Source organism: Ranitomeya variabilis, chromosome 1, assembly GCF_051348905.1.
Source record: "Ranitomeya variabilis isolate aRanVar5 chromosome 1, aRanVar5.hap1, whole genome shotgun sequence".
In the NCBI taxonomy this organism is placed as follows: Eukaryota; Metazoa; Chordata; class Amphibia; order Anura; family Dendrobatidae; genus Ranitomeya; species Ranitomeya variabilis.
Genome location: NC_135232.1, coordinates 102,196,766 through 102,210,739, shown reverse-complemented (window position 1 = coordinate 102,210,739; position 13,974 = coordinate 102,196,766). Strand labels below are relative to the sequence as shown.

Sequence of the window (13,974 nt, the reverse complement as noted above, 5' to 3'; positions counted from 1 at the left end):
ATAGAACACGGCAGATGAATTATCGGCTTTTCTTCTACGTAATACATATACTGTGTATATGTGCATGCTGTGTGTGTCACTGACATCTATATATTCTGTGTGTATATATCAATTCTCTCTATTCTATCCTGTCAGTGTGATTTTACTGTAAGCGGCACATGAATTGCCGGCTTTTCTTCTATCTAGTGTGTGCGAGTGTGTGTGTTTTGACAAATATTTCCTTTGAAAATGATGTGTAAATGACAGAGTTACTGTATGGGAAAAAAAAAATTGCATTACAATCAGATGTAAATCGGATGCTAGTTGTGAAAAATTGGATTGTACTCGCAGGACTCTCAGCAGGGAGACTTGGACCGATTTTTCAAATGTTTAGTGTGACTCCGGCCTTAGAATGGAGCTCGGCTGCTGCTGCCTTCATTCCCTATAGGGCTGCTGAGCCCTGGCGAGACGAGACGGGGGGCCCACTCACGCTGTCTGGAATACAGGCAACTCACCCCCCGCCAGCACCACCGCATTCAACTATACCGGCATCAATTACGCTGGTACAGTTGAATGCAATGATGGAGGAGAGAGCGTCAGATGTCGCTCCCTCTCCCATTATTCCCCTCTGCCTCTGACACTTCGGGTGCGCGATTAAGTCATATCATCGCGTACCTGCTGTGTGCCGGGCAGACTGCAGCCGCCGCTGAGACCGGAGCCGAGCCTGGAGCACGAGGAGAGGATTGTGGGTTTTTTTTTAAATCTATCAATGAGTGATAACTGGATTGTAGGGTCATTCTCGGGGATCGGGGGGCTACATTATATCCTATGGGGGGTTGTATTATATTCTATGGGGGGGGGGGGGGGGGGACACACCACTCTAATCAATGGCTCCATCATCGCAATCTCTTGAATCCAGATTTGCGTGGGGGATCGGACTCCAGCTCAGACAGGATCAATGAGCATGTGCAAGAAAACTGTGAAAGGGGCCTTAGCGATCAGTGTCCCAGGAGACTTCCAGGGTAGACGGTCTGTGCACGGAGCTTGCTCTGGCCTCCAGGTCCAATAGCTCATATTCTCCAGCACCAAAAGGGAAATAAGGAAAATTTAGTGTTTAATCACATAGGGAGAAAAAAAATTGTCAGAATATGCACGTATTAAAAAAAAATTAAAAAAAATCCTCAAGCGTTTCAGGTAGAAAAACACTTACGGTAATTGTAGCTGGCATCCACGATTACAATTTTTTTCTCCTTGAAACATGTGAGCATTAACACAACAGCCCAGAGCGCCCCAGCGACACCCGAAAGCCCAGAGCGCCCCGGCGTCGCCCGACAGCGCAGAGCGCCCCGGCGTCGCCCGACAGCCCAGAGCGCCCCGGCGTCGCCCGACAGCGCCCCGGCGTCGCCCGACAGCCCAGAGCGCCCCGGCGTCGCCCGACAGCCCAGAGCGCCCCGGCGTCGCCCGACAGCCCAGAGCGCCCCGGCGTCGCCCGACAGCCCAGAGCGCCCCGGCGTCGCCCGACAGCCCAGAGCGCCCCGGCGTCACCCGACAGCCCAGAGCGCCCCGGCGTCCCCCGACAGCGCAGAGCGCCCCGGCGTCACCCGACAGCCCAGAGCGCATAAGTCAGACTCGGTGCCCATAACACAAAGCACAGTACAGCACACAGATACCCCTCCTCTTTCTCTGCACAGAACTACAGCTTCCTAGATCACATGAGCACAAGATCACATGAGCACAAGATCACATGAGCACAAGATCACATGAGCACAAGATCACATGAGCACAAGATCACATGACTTGCAGACCTGCTACACACAGTATCGCCCTCCGTCCCCGGTGCTGACCTGGTACCGGCCGCTGAGCAGCTGGCTGCGGGAGGGGGTGCACAGCGGCTGCACGTAGTACGCCCCCAGTTCCACTCCCTGTGCGCACAGACGGTCCAGGTTCGGGGTTCTGATCTCGGAGCCGTGGAAGCCGACATCATGCCAGCCCAGGTCGTCAGCCAGGACGAAGACTATGTGCGGCGGGAGAGCGGCAGTGAGAGCTGCCTGGCAGAGGACGAGGGCAGCCCAGCTCAGCATCCTCCTCAGCCCCGGCATGGTGGTGGGAGGCAGTGCCCGGCCGCTCACTGCTCTACCTACCTAGTACCGGGGAGGTGGTGGAGGAACTGACAGCCGGGTCCGCCCCATCAACCATACACCACGCCCTCCTAGCCTCAGCCACGCCCTCTTACTTTCAGCCACGCCCCTCTGCCCTTCCTAGCCTTCGCCCGCTGTGGGCCGCCGCTCCCCGCCTGTGACTGACAGCTCTATGGGAGCACGAGTTCTGCCCGGGAATGACCGGACATGTGCCGCTGGGTGCACAGTGTGGAGCCCGGGACCTGCTAAAAAGAATGAGGAAATATATAAAAAGAAAGAACATAATAACTTATTGGTGCTAAACTGTGGAGAAGTATAATCGGTTTCTGGTATGTTAGCCATGGAATGAATATGTAATGTATGATAATGCAGAGAATAAAGGCAGGACACGTTACATACACACGTGTGTATAGTATATGCTAATTCCCCACCTAACAAGCACAGGGAGTGCACTATACACCCGTTTATATGAGATACATGTTCATTCCCTATTATCCAGGGGCATAGCCACTGCAGTCGCAGATAGTGACACCACAATCGGGCCCATGGGGGTGAGGGGCCGGCCGATACAGCATGAACTTCAACTGGATGTGCGTCCCCAAACACACATTCAGCTGAAGTGTATTACAGCACAGAGACCCGTCGGGTCCATACGTGGCAATGCATCACCAATGAGACGGACATAGCGCTCCTAGACCTCTACAGACACTGCCCAGACCGGACTGATTTTTTTTCTTCCTAGCACATCCTTTACCTTTACTGAAAGTGAGGTTTTGACAAAGACCACCCTTGGTCGAAACGTTAACCTAAACTTATTGTCCGTCAAATCCTTCACACGCTATTGAGCACCTGGTGATGACTGTACACACAAATAAATATTTTTTGCATAAACTTTCAAGTTCTATGTGTGCGGCTGTTTCTCTATAAACATTGTGACTGTTGTTCAGCCTGCACCTTCCGCTCCAGGATAGAGGAAATCCGCAGCGTGTGCACATACCCTAAATGTTTCTAGTTCTTGAGGTGACTCAGAATGAGCTAGCCCATCCTTTATAACACTAGACAGACCTCTCCTGAAAATAGGAAACTGTGCATAACAATCCCAATTAGTATCAACTGCTAACCTTCTAAAATCAGTGGCATATTCAATTACTGAACGTTTACCCTGGACTAAAGACAGTAAGGCGGTCTCAGCAGAGTCACAACTGTTAGGATCATCAAACATTAAGGCCATAGCAGATAAAAAGTCTTCCAAAACATTTAGACGTGGGTCTCGAGAATTGATCATTGGATTCGCCCAGGCGAGTGCTCGTGATGTCAATAACATAATTATATACAACACCTTAGAAAGATCAGTGGGAAAGCGGTCGGCGTACACATCAAAATACAACATACATTGGTTTACAAAGCCACAAAATTTGTCACGATCGCCATTGTATCGAAATGGTGGCAGCTTAGGAGGACTGGCTGCCTGCGGTTGCCCTGGGGGTGAGACCGCCTGAGTGGCCATCTGAACACTTAAGTCCTGAAAGGCCTGTCCATACTGAGACTCCATGCTCTTAAATTTATTTTCTTGGGCTTCCATGCGAGTACTCAAATCCTGCAGAGTCTGTCCAAACAACTGCTGATTACGTTCCAAGCCTCCCACCTTACTCTGCAGAGTGCCCATCTCCTTTTGCAGAGATCTCATCAGAGAACAATTGTTCCAACTTAGGGTCAGTAGCCATTGTCTCAGCAGATTCCATATTTGGCTTGTGTATCCTGTAACAATTATAGTGGTATACTCAGGAATCTCTTGGCTTGAGACAAATAAGGCAGCAGAACCACAGTGCAGTGTAAAGTCTGTATTATACAAAATAAACAAAGGGGCAAGGCGTGAGTAAGTAAATAGTTCAAGCAACTAGCAAACAAGGTCCTTAGGAGTAGTTCATTTGCAGCTCTGCTGCGGGCAAAGTCTTATGGGTGTAGCACCCTCTGTGGTGAAGCAGATAATAAGACACAGTTCATACTAGGTTTGGCAGTCACTAGAAAAGAGTCCAGAAGCAGTGCAGAGCTTTGAGTCCAGAAACAGTCAAACTGGCATCGGATACCAAACTAGATTGGCTGTAGCAGGCAGAGCTTACGTGTCCTAGCAGGCAGGAGAAGATTGCAAATAGACACAGGCAAAACAGTTTGCACTGAGAGCTGAGCAGGTTTGCTGAGGAGACGGAGCCGGAGTATCTGAAGAGGAAAGTCTCTTGTAGCACAAGCCAGGAATTCTAGCAGAATACACAAGCAAGGAGTTGGATGTGAACCAGGGTTATAAAGACAGGGAAGGCGGATCAAATGAGCAGAAGCGAGGCAACAGACGCCATCTTGGAAAGGGGCGAAAAGTACCACACATGAAAACAGGGAATCCAGAGTCCTGACACATTCCATCCACCAATACCACGTTGCATCACAGACTGTCCAGGAGTTGACTGCTTTAATTCCTGAGGAGAACATCCGCTGCCTCATTAGGACCATGCCCAGGTGTGGAAGAGAGGTCATACAGGCACGTGGAGGCCACACCCACTGCTGAGCATCATTTCCTTGTCTTGAGGCATTTCCACTGATGTTGGATAAGCCTGTAATTTGATTTTCCACTTTGATTTTGAGGATCATTCCAAATCCAGACCTCCATGAGGCTGGAGTCACACATGGCGTAAGACAATACGCCACGTATTATACGTCCGTACTACGGCCGTAATACGGAGAAATGTTCCCAAAATAGTGATCCGTAGTCAGGGTGTGTCAGCGTATTTTGCGCATGGCATCCTCCGTATGTAATCCGTATGGCATCCGTACTGCGATATTTTCTCGCAGGCTTGCAAAACCGACATCTAATGGATTTATGTGCTCAAATGTAAGGGAAAAAATATATACAGTATATATATATATATATATATATATATATATATATATATATATATATATATATGTCATTGAGACACATATATATATATATTCTGTATTTAGATTTCATTCAGCGCGATATCTGTGAACAGTCGGTAATTCAATTGCCGGCTTTTCATTTCTCCTGCACAAACCCGACAGGATATGAGACATGGTTTACATACAGTAAACCATCTCATATCCCCTTTTTTTTTGCATATTCCACACTACTGATGTTAGTAGTGTGTATGTGCAAAATTTCAGCGCTGTAGCTGCTGAAATAAAGGGTTAAATGGCGGAAAAAATTGGCGTGGGCTCCCGCGCAATTTTCTCCGCCAGAGCGGTAAAGCCAGTGACTGAGGGCAGATATTAATAGCCAGGAGAGGGTCCATGGCTCTTGGCCCCCCCGTGGCTACAAACATCTGCCCCCAGCCACCCCAGAAAAGGCACATCTGGAAGATGCGCCTATTCTGGCACTTGGCCACTCTCTTCCCACTCCCGTGTAGCGGTGGGATATGGGGTAATGAAGGGTTAATGCCACCTTGCTATTGGAAGGTGACATTAAGCCAGATTAATAATGGAGAGGCGTCAATGATGACACCTATCCATTATTAATCCAATTGTTGGAAAGGGTTAAAAAACACACACACATTATTAAAAAGGATTTTAATGAAATAAACACAGCGGTTGTTGTAATAATTTATTGTTCTCGCAATCCATTTCCAGGCCCTCGCTTGGCAAAATAATAAACGCACAAGATACATACCTTCTGGTGAACCGTCTCGTCCCACGAAGTAATCCATCTGAAGGGGTTAACTAATATTACAGGCAGAGCTGCGATAAAGCACTCGCTCGTACCTGTAATCCCCGGGTGCTGAAAGGAAAGCTGGATCTGTACTTACATTGAGTCGCGGTGAGGCGCCCTCTGGTGGATGTTCTCATGAACTGCAGCCTGGGAACTTTTTCCCACGCTCCAGGTCATATGAGGACATCCACCAGGGGGCGCATCACCGCGACTGAAGGAAATGTAGGTCAATGACCTACATTTCATTCATTCGCCGGGGATTACAGGCACGGAGCACAGCTGCATTTAGCAGGGCTCCTGCCTGTAATATTAGTTAACCCCTTCAGATGGATTACTTCGTGGGACGAGACGGTTCACCAGAAGGTATGTATCTTGTGCGTTTATTATTTTTCCAAGCGAGGGTGTTACTGATGGATTGAGAGAACAATAAATTATTACAACAACCGCTGTGTTTATTTCATTAAACTACTTTTAAATCATGTGTGTGTGTGTTTTTTAACCCTTTCCAACAATTGGATTAATAATGGATAGGTGTCATCATTGACGCCTCTCCATTATTAATCTGGCTTAATGTCACCTTCCAATAGCAAGGTGGCATTAACCCTTCATTACCCCATAGCCCACCGCTACAGGGAGTGGGAAGAGAGTGGCCAAGTGCCAGAATAGGCGCATCTTCCAGATGTGCCTTTTCTGGGGTGGCTGGGGGCAGATGTTTTTAGCCACGGGGGGGCCAATAACCATGGACCCTCTCCTGGCTATTAATATCTGCCCTCAGTCACTGGCTTTACCATTCTAGCGGAGAAAATTGCGCGGGAGCCCACGCCAATTTTTTCCGCCATTTAACCCTTTATTTGAGCAGCTACAGCGCTGAAATTTTGCACATATACACTACTAACATTAGTAGTGTGGAATATGCAAAAAAAAAGGGGATATGAGATGGTTTACTGTATGTAAACCATGTCTCATATCCTGTCGGGTTTGTGCAGGAGAAATGAAAAGCCGGCAATTGAATTACCGACTTTTCACTAACAGCGCTGCGTATTTCTCGCAAGTCACACTGCTGGTCCGTGTGGAATCCGTATTTTTCTCGCCCCCATAGACTTTCATTGGCGTATTATTTGCACAATACGCTGACAAACGCAGCATGCTGCGATTTTGTACGGCCGTAGAAAGCCGTATAATACTGAACCGAAATATACGGCTAATAGGAGCAGCCCCATTGAGAAGCATTGTGCCGTATGTAATGCGAGTTTTACGTACGTAGTTTTTGCGCTCTTACGTACGTAAAACTCGCTAGTGTGACTCCAGCCTGAGATGTAAGGTTTGATTCACATTGATCATTTGTATGTTTTATTGTTCTCAACACATTCCACTATATAATGAATAAAGATTTGCAACTAGACTATTTCATCCAGTGATATCTAGGATGTGGGATTTTAGTGTTCCCATTATTTTTTGAGCAGTGTATATTGTGGTAGGTTGACTCACTCAGCTGCTTTCATAGGTAGACACCGGAATCCTTCTTGGGTCAATCGCTTGCCGGTTTATTAAACACAACATAAACCATGGCAGAATTTAACAAAATAAACATGGCCTTTCTGGCAAAACAAAAGATAACTTATAGCACAGTCCAAATATCTACGGATTTCACCTGCTCAGGATCCACTACACTTCAGCTCCCACTTGAGATACCACCCGGAGACTTTCCTCTCCAAATACACAGCAGAGAAAAAAAATAGTAGCTGGACATCTAACTTCCCCAACCACACCCTTTAGGTGAAGATATGGTGAATAGGCATCCCGCCAATCTTCTACACCTATTCACAAAAACCCCAAACCCTAATAATGGCTGATAAACCCCTCAGCATCTAACATGCTGGAGATCTTCCATTATCATGATAATAATAATAATAATAATAATTTTATTTATATAGCGCCAACATATTCCGCAGCGCTTTATCATGATGTACAATAACAAATTGTATTGTGGTACGGTGTTAGGCTACTTTCACATTTGCGTTTTAATCTGCAGCGTTTAATCCGCAAACGCAAGGACACGAAAAACGCAAGAAAATGCGTGTAAACGCAGCGTTTTAAAACCGCATATGGTTACCGCATGCGTCATTAAAACGCTGCGTTTACATGCTTTTTCTTGCGTTTTCCATGCGTTTGCGTTTTTTGTTGAAAAAAATTACAGGAGAAAAATCTAGATCACAAGAAACAGCCAATGGGACTACAGAGGGCGTGTATTATGGGATATCTATATATGGACCCTAGGACAGCTGAAATCTTCAGATTTTGCTCATGTATCCTGTGACAAGATGGATCTTCACATGGATAGCTTTTACTTCAAACTGGATCTGAGCATCAAGATTTTTCTGGCGTGTGCGTTTGCTTGGGAGCAACACCGAAACCGGGAAAGACAGAGAAGGACACGGCTTAGGCGTTTTTGGCAACACCCCATAGTAGAACTGCGGGAGAGCCGTGGTGCATATCACACCCTGTATGGCGAGCTCAATGAGAACCCAGAAAAATTCCCGGAATATACAAGGATGTCACAAGACTCTTTCCGGGATTTGCTTGATCACGTCCAAGGAGCCATCCGGAGACAGGACACACAGCTCCGTAGAGCCATTCCACCAGAGGAACGTCTCCTGGTTACCTTAAGGTACGTAATAATTCTAATCAAAAGCTATCCATAATGTTTGCAGGTCTGACATGTATTTTTGGCATTTTTGTAAATTATTTATTCTTTCTACAGATTTCTAGTAACTGGAGAGAGCTTGTCATCCCTATTTCCAGTACCGCCTTGGAATTTCCACGCTGTCCGGAATTGTTTTTGACACCTGCCGGGCTTTATGGACCATTCTCCGTGAGGAATTTATACCCATAACCACGGAGGACATGTGGAAAGAAATTGCAGAAAAATTTTGGACTGTTTGTGATTTTCCCAACTGTTTGGGTGCGGTGGATGGGAAGCACATCCGTATTATTAAACCAGCCAGAACGGGATCACAGTTCTTCAACTACAATAAATATTTTTCAGTAGTTCTCATGGCAATAGCCGATGCGGACTGTCGCTTCATTGCTGTGGACATTGGTGCTTTTGGCCGTGGCAACGATTCACAGACTTTTAAAAACTCTGATATGGGCCGACGTGTTTATGGCAAAAATTTTAATTTCCCACAGCCACGACCACTCCCCTACACTCAAGGCCCACCGCTGCCATTTGTAATGGTTGGGGATGAGGCCTTTCAGATGAGTGAAAATCTCCTGAAGCCCTATTCAAGTCGGGACTTGAACCGCACAAAACGGATCTATAACTACAGACTAACCAGGGCACGCAGAACAGTAGAGTGTGCCTTTGGGATTATGGTGTCCAAATGGCGCATTCTAGCAACTGCCATAAATCTAAAAATGGAGACAGTGGATGAGGTGGTTAAAGCCTGTGTGGTTCTCCACAATTTCATTCTGGCTAAGGAGCGACCCACCATAGAACTTGATGAACCTGTTGCAAACCCTTTGCCTGATTACCGTCATCACCCGCTGCGGTCAACAGTTGAAGTAGGCCACATGCGGGACCAATTTGCTGCCTTTTTTGATTCTGACATTGGGCGTGTGCCATGGCAGGACAATATGGTGTAAAATGTACTGCTGGCTTCGGGTCTGTAAAGTTATGTTTGAAATGTTAATGTTTTTTCTAATAAAATAATTGTGTTTTACTTTCTTCACCATGTCTCCTATCTATTTCCTTAACAAACCACTTAGGGTTTTTGGGCTTAGGTTGTTGACGTCATTGCGTCCTGTCTTGGTTCACCAGTAGCTATTTGCCGCAGACTGTATAGACGATGGCTGTTAGGTGTCGCAGTATTTGTCCAGTACTTAACATCAGTATTTGTAAACCAAAACCAGGAGTGGTAGTGAAATGCTTTTAGTGGTGCATATGTGTTTATTGAACTTTTTCTCACATAGTTCCACTCCAGGTTTTGGCTTACAAATAGTGCTGTAAAATACTGAGCAAATACTGACAGTGTGACGGCAGCCTACACCACAGATCTATAGTCATCAAGTCAGGTGTCAGAAATAATGAATTCATGATGCAAATGGCTCTTGAATTCATTTTTCCTGACACTTGTCCGGGTGAGTATAGATATGCCATGTATGATGTACATTGTCCCTTCACTTTGTGTGAAATATATGTAATGTACCAAGAAGATAAAATGGAGGTAATACAATGCATTTCTCAAATCAGCAGGTCAGGGGTCATAAATAATGTTTCTGATAAGACACGACCTGTTGAGTATAGTTGTGCTGTGTATTACCACCATTTTGTCTTCTGTGTGCGACCAAAAGTCACGGAGTAAACTGAAAGAAGTGTTTTTGGATAAAATACAAGTGTTATTTTTGGGGTCAACCTCATATCTCTCAACCAAACACACACCAAGCTTCAGTGTTCTGCTAAGTAACTACTGGAGGTTGGAGGTGGCCCCCAAAAAAGTGTTCAACGCATTTTTGGTTATTGGCGCACGGTGTGTGTTGACGGCGGCGAAATACACAATTAACCAAACCTTATTGGGGCAAAACACAGGTTTATTAAACACAAACAAACAAAAAATTAACTGCGCCTGCTTGGGGTTGAGTGCCGATATTGTGGGGTGTCGAGCTGTGAGGTCTGGCTTATTGTAGCCGACATAGGGGTGGCAGGAGAAGGCACTATAAAACTGCTGAGGTCAGGAAATTCAGGGATTGGGCTAGACACACTTGAAGAGTGAGACAAACCAGACATTACAGACACATTGGGAGGTGAGGGGGGAGGGATAGCAATGGTTTTTTTTTGCTTTGTTTTGCCTTTCCCTTTCTTTGGTTGGCGCGGGTTAGTTGTTGTGGTGGGAGGGAACGCCAGGGTAGGGTCCGGCAACGGTAGTCTTGTGGTGGTGGCGGGGAACGCCAGGGCAGGGTCCGGCAACGGTAGTCTTGTGGTGGTGGCGGGGAACGCCAGGGCAGGGTCCAGCAATGGCAGTCTTGTGGTGGTGGCGGGGAACGCCAGGGCAGGGTCCGGCAACGGTAGTCTTGTGGTGGCGGGGAACGCCAGGGCAGGGTCCGGCAACAGCAGTCTTGTGGTGGTGGCGGGGAACGCCAGGGCAGGGTCCGGCAACGGCACTCTTGTGGTAGTGGCGGGGAACGCCAGGGCAGAGTCCGGCAACGGCACTCTTGTGGTGGTGGCGGGGGAACGCCAGGCCAGGGTCCTGCGGCGGCAGCATGGTGGTGGCAGTGGAGGAGGCCCAAGCAGGAGCAGCAGTTGTCATGGTGGTGGCGGTGGGCTGACCCACTGCACTGGGCATGGTGGTGGTGCTATAATACGGTCCGGCAGTGTTTGGAATGGAGGTGGCCGTGCAGTGGTATGCAGCAGATGTCGGCATTGACGTAAAGCGTGACAGTGTGGGCACTGGTGGAAATGCCCCCACTGTCTGCTGAAAATACCCACTCTGCTGCATAGCCTGCACGTAAGCAGCATTGCAGGCCTGCATAACAGTAATCTGGAGATCGGGACTAAGGTGTTCCGACATGCCCTGTTCTATCTGATTAAAAAAATGATGTGCTGGCCTCTGGAGGTCGGCTTTCACTTGGGCAAGGGCTGTGGTAACCTCCTGGATACGTGTGCTCATATGACTAATGGCAGTATCCAGTCGGTCACCCATCGCCTTGAGTCCCTCGTGGAAGACCGAGCTCAAGTGCAAAATCTCGGGCATGAGTGACCTGTCCGCGGCCCTCTGCCGCTGCCGGGAGGAGCCCATAAAAAATTGGCTAGAGGCAGAGGACTGGGGAAGGGGAACACCTGATGGACCAGCTTCCTGGTCTCCAGGTTGTGTGGCAGGCCCACTTGCTGCAGCGCTGGAGGATGGCTGGGACGGGTCCGTGGCTGACTGATGAAGGACCGCTCCAGAACCTGGGCCAACAGTGGAGCTCCAAGTGCTGCGAAAAAAAAAAAAATACCAAACATTTACAAAAAGATAACTCAAGAGTTATATAAACATTCAGATAGGGAAAGGTCACACTAGCACTATTTGGAGTGAATTTTACATCAGAATTTGCAAGCCAGGAGTGCAACAGTAGGAAGAAAAGTTTCATAAAACCACATGCTCAACTTCTGCATGCATCAACCACTCCTTGTTTTGGATTAAAAATACTGATGTAAAATATGAAGAGACGATGGAGGCGATACAAGCCATATCTCTATACGAGACACATGTATACTCACCAGGACAAGTGCCAGGAAAAATGAATTCAGGAGCCATTGTCATCCTGAATTCATTATTTCTGACACCTGACTTGATGAGTATAGATCTGTTGTGTAGGCTGCTGTCACACTGTCAGTATTTGCTCAGTATTTCAAATCAGTATTGGTAAGCCAAAACCTGGAGAGGAACTATGTGGGGAAAAGTATTCAAAGAACACGTACCCCACTTCTGCATGTATCAATCACTCATGGTTTTGGATTCCAAATACTGATGGAAAATACGAATGGACGATGGAGGTCATACGAGACACATGTATACTCACCAGGACAAGTGCCAGGAAAAATGAAGTCAGGAGCCGTTGGCATCCTGAATTCATTATTTCTGACACCTGACTTGATGAGTATAGATCTGTTGTGTAGGCTGCTGTCACACTGTCAGTATTTGCTCTGTATTTCAAATCAGTATTGGTAAAAGCCAAAACCTGGAGAGGAACTATGTGGGGAAAAGTATTCAAAGAACACGTACCCCACTTCTGCATGTATCAATCACTCATGGTTTCGCATTCCAAATACTGATTCAAAATAGTGACCCAAAAAAGCTAGCATTATACAAAACTTTTTTTTTTTCTTTTTTAACCAATATACTTACGTTCTTCGTGCAAGAACCGGTCTCAAAAACGCAAGGATGCGGTGGTACTTGTATTTTCGTATCCTTGCTCCAGAACCACTTGGAAGCCGGCTCTCTTGGCGCAGGTCCTTGTTGAAGCAGTCCTTCATCGATCGCCAACGTGTTTTGACTTTTGACACTGTTGACAAAACAAAACATAATAGTTAGGACAATGGTCTTTTGACCGTGGTCACACAACTGGGTGTGCTGTGAAAAAGTAATGACTTTCTCTCATCATACACAGTTGTGTGAGCATGGACAAGGTATTGACTACATCACACTGCATTGCGATACTTACCAAATGCAGAACGGACCCGAGCCGGGGCATTGGCCCAGCCATCCCACAACGCTGTGGCCACCTCATTCCAAAGCCTCCGGATCGTCACATTGTTGGCGTGCAGTGGATCCCGGGTGTCCCACAATGGGACTCGCTCATGGACCAGGGAGATGAGGTGTTGATTCTCAATGAGGTCCTCATCCCCTTCTGGAACCTAAAAACAAAAAGGACATTAATATTGGAGGCATTCACATACAGAAGACAGAATCAGAGGAATGGCATGAATATTGAAATAAAAAAAAAACACTGGTGCTGAAGCAAAAGGGAAAGAAAGAGAGAAGTAGAAAGAAATGAAGATTCAAGATTTGTAAAGTGAGGATACAATAAACAGTCAGCCAGGTATACTTACACGCTGCGGCCGTGCCACCCGACCGTGACTACGCTGCTCCTGCCCAGTCTCTTCCGCTGTAGAAGAAGTGGTCTGAAAAAAGGAAAATATGCATTGTCATATGTGTAGAGGTGACAGTGAATACTTACCAATCTGAGGAGGCGAATACTCACTTCGCTGACATGTTCCCCTTGTGCAGGCCCAGGCGTTTCCTCATCAGAAGAAGAAGACATTCTGATGTGTGCAGAAAGAAAGAAATGGCAGAAATTAGGGCATATAGACACAGATTATAGAAAAGAAATGCATTGGATAGGATATACTCACATAGTTCTGAGGCTTGTTAGCTTGTTTGCTGCTCCAAGAGGTTGTGAGGCGTCTAGTCTGCAAGACAGTCTGATGAGTAGTGAACTGCAAATGTCCACTCCCTCCCTTTATCACCTTGTATGTGGGGGGGTGGCTTATCAGTGTCTAGACATGTTTTTCTCAATTGAGACGCATGCGTCGGCAAACGCAAGCAAACGCATGTGCTGAAAAACGCATGTGTTTACATAGACTACAATGCGTTTTTTTGG

General features: G+C 46.9%; 2 protein-coding genes across 2 annotated transcripts in view; both read right to left on the bottom strand.

Moving 5' to 3' along the window:
• The window catches only part of ARSB (arylsulfatase B), a 151,153-nt gene extending 148,818 nt beyond the window's left edge, over nucleotides 1-2,335 (bottom strand). Inside the window, exon 1 of the mRNA XM_077286989.1 lies at nucleotides 1,824-2,335. Coding sequence (XP_077143104.1) covers nucleotides 1,824-2,078 — 255 coding nt within the window. The 5' untranslated portion in view covers nucleotides 2,079-2,335. The remainder of the gene's footprint in view (nucleotides 1-1,823) is intronic.
• A 10,611-nt stretch (nucleotides 2,336-12,946) lies between these two features.
• LOC143793744 (uncharacterized) lies at nucleotides 12,947-13,768 on the bottom strand. The gene is made up of 3 exons (XM_077280751.1): nucleotides 13,576-13,768; nucleotides 13,424-13,495; nucleotides 12,947-13,228 (listed from the first exon to the last, which is right to left on the bottom strand). The coding sequence occupies exons 1-3, from the start codon at nucleotides 13,633-13,635 to the stop codon at nucleotides 13,013-13,015; spliced, it is 348 nt and encodes a 115-aa protein (XP_077136866.1). The 5' UTR covers nucleotides 13,636-13,768; the 3' UTR covers nucleotides 12,947-13,012.
• Nucleotides 13,769-13,974: the final 206 nt, after the last annotated feature.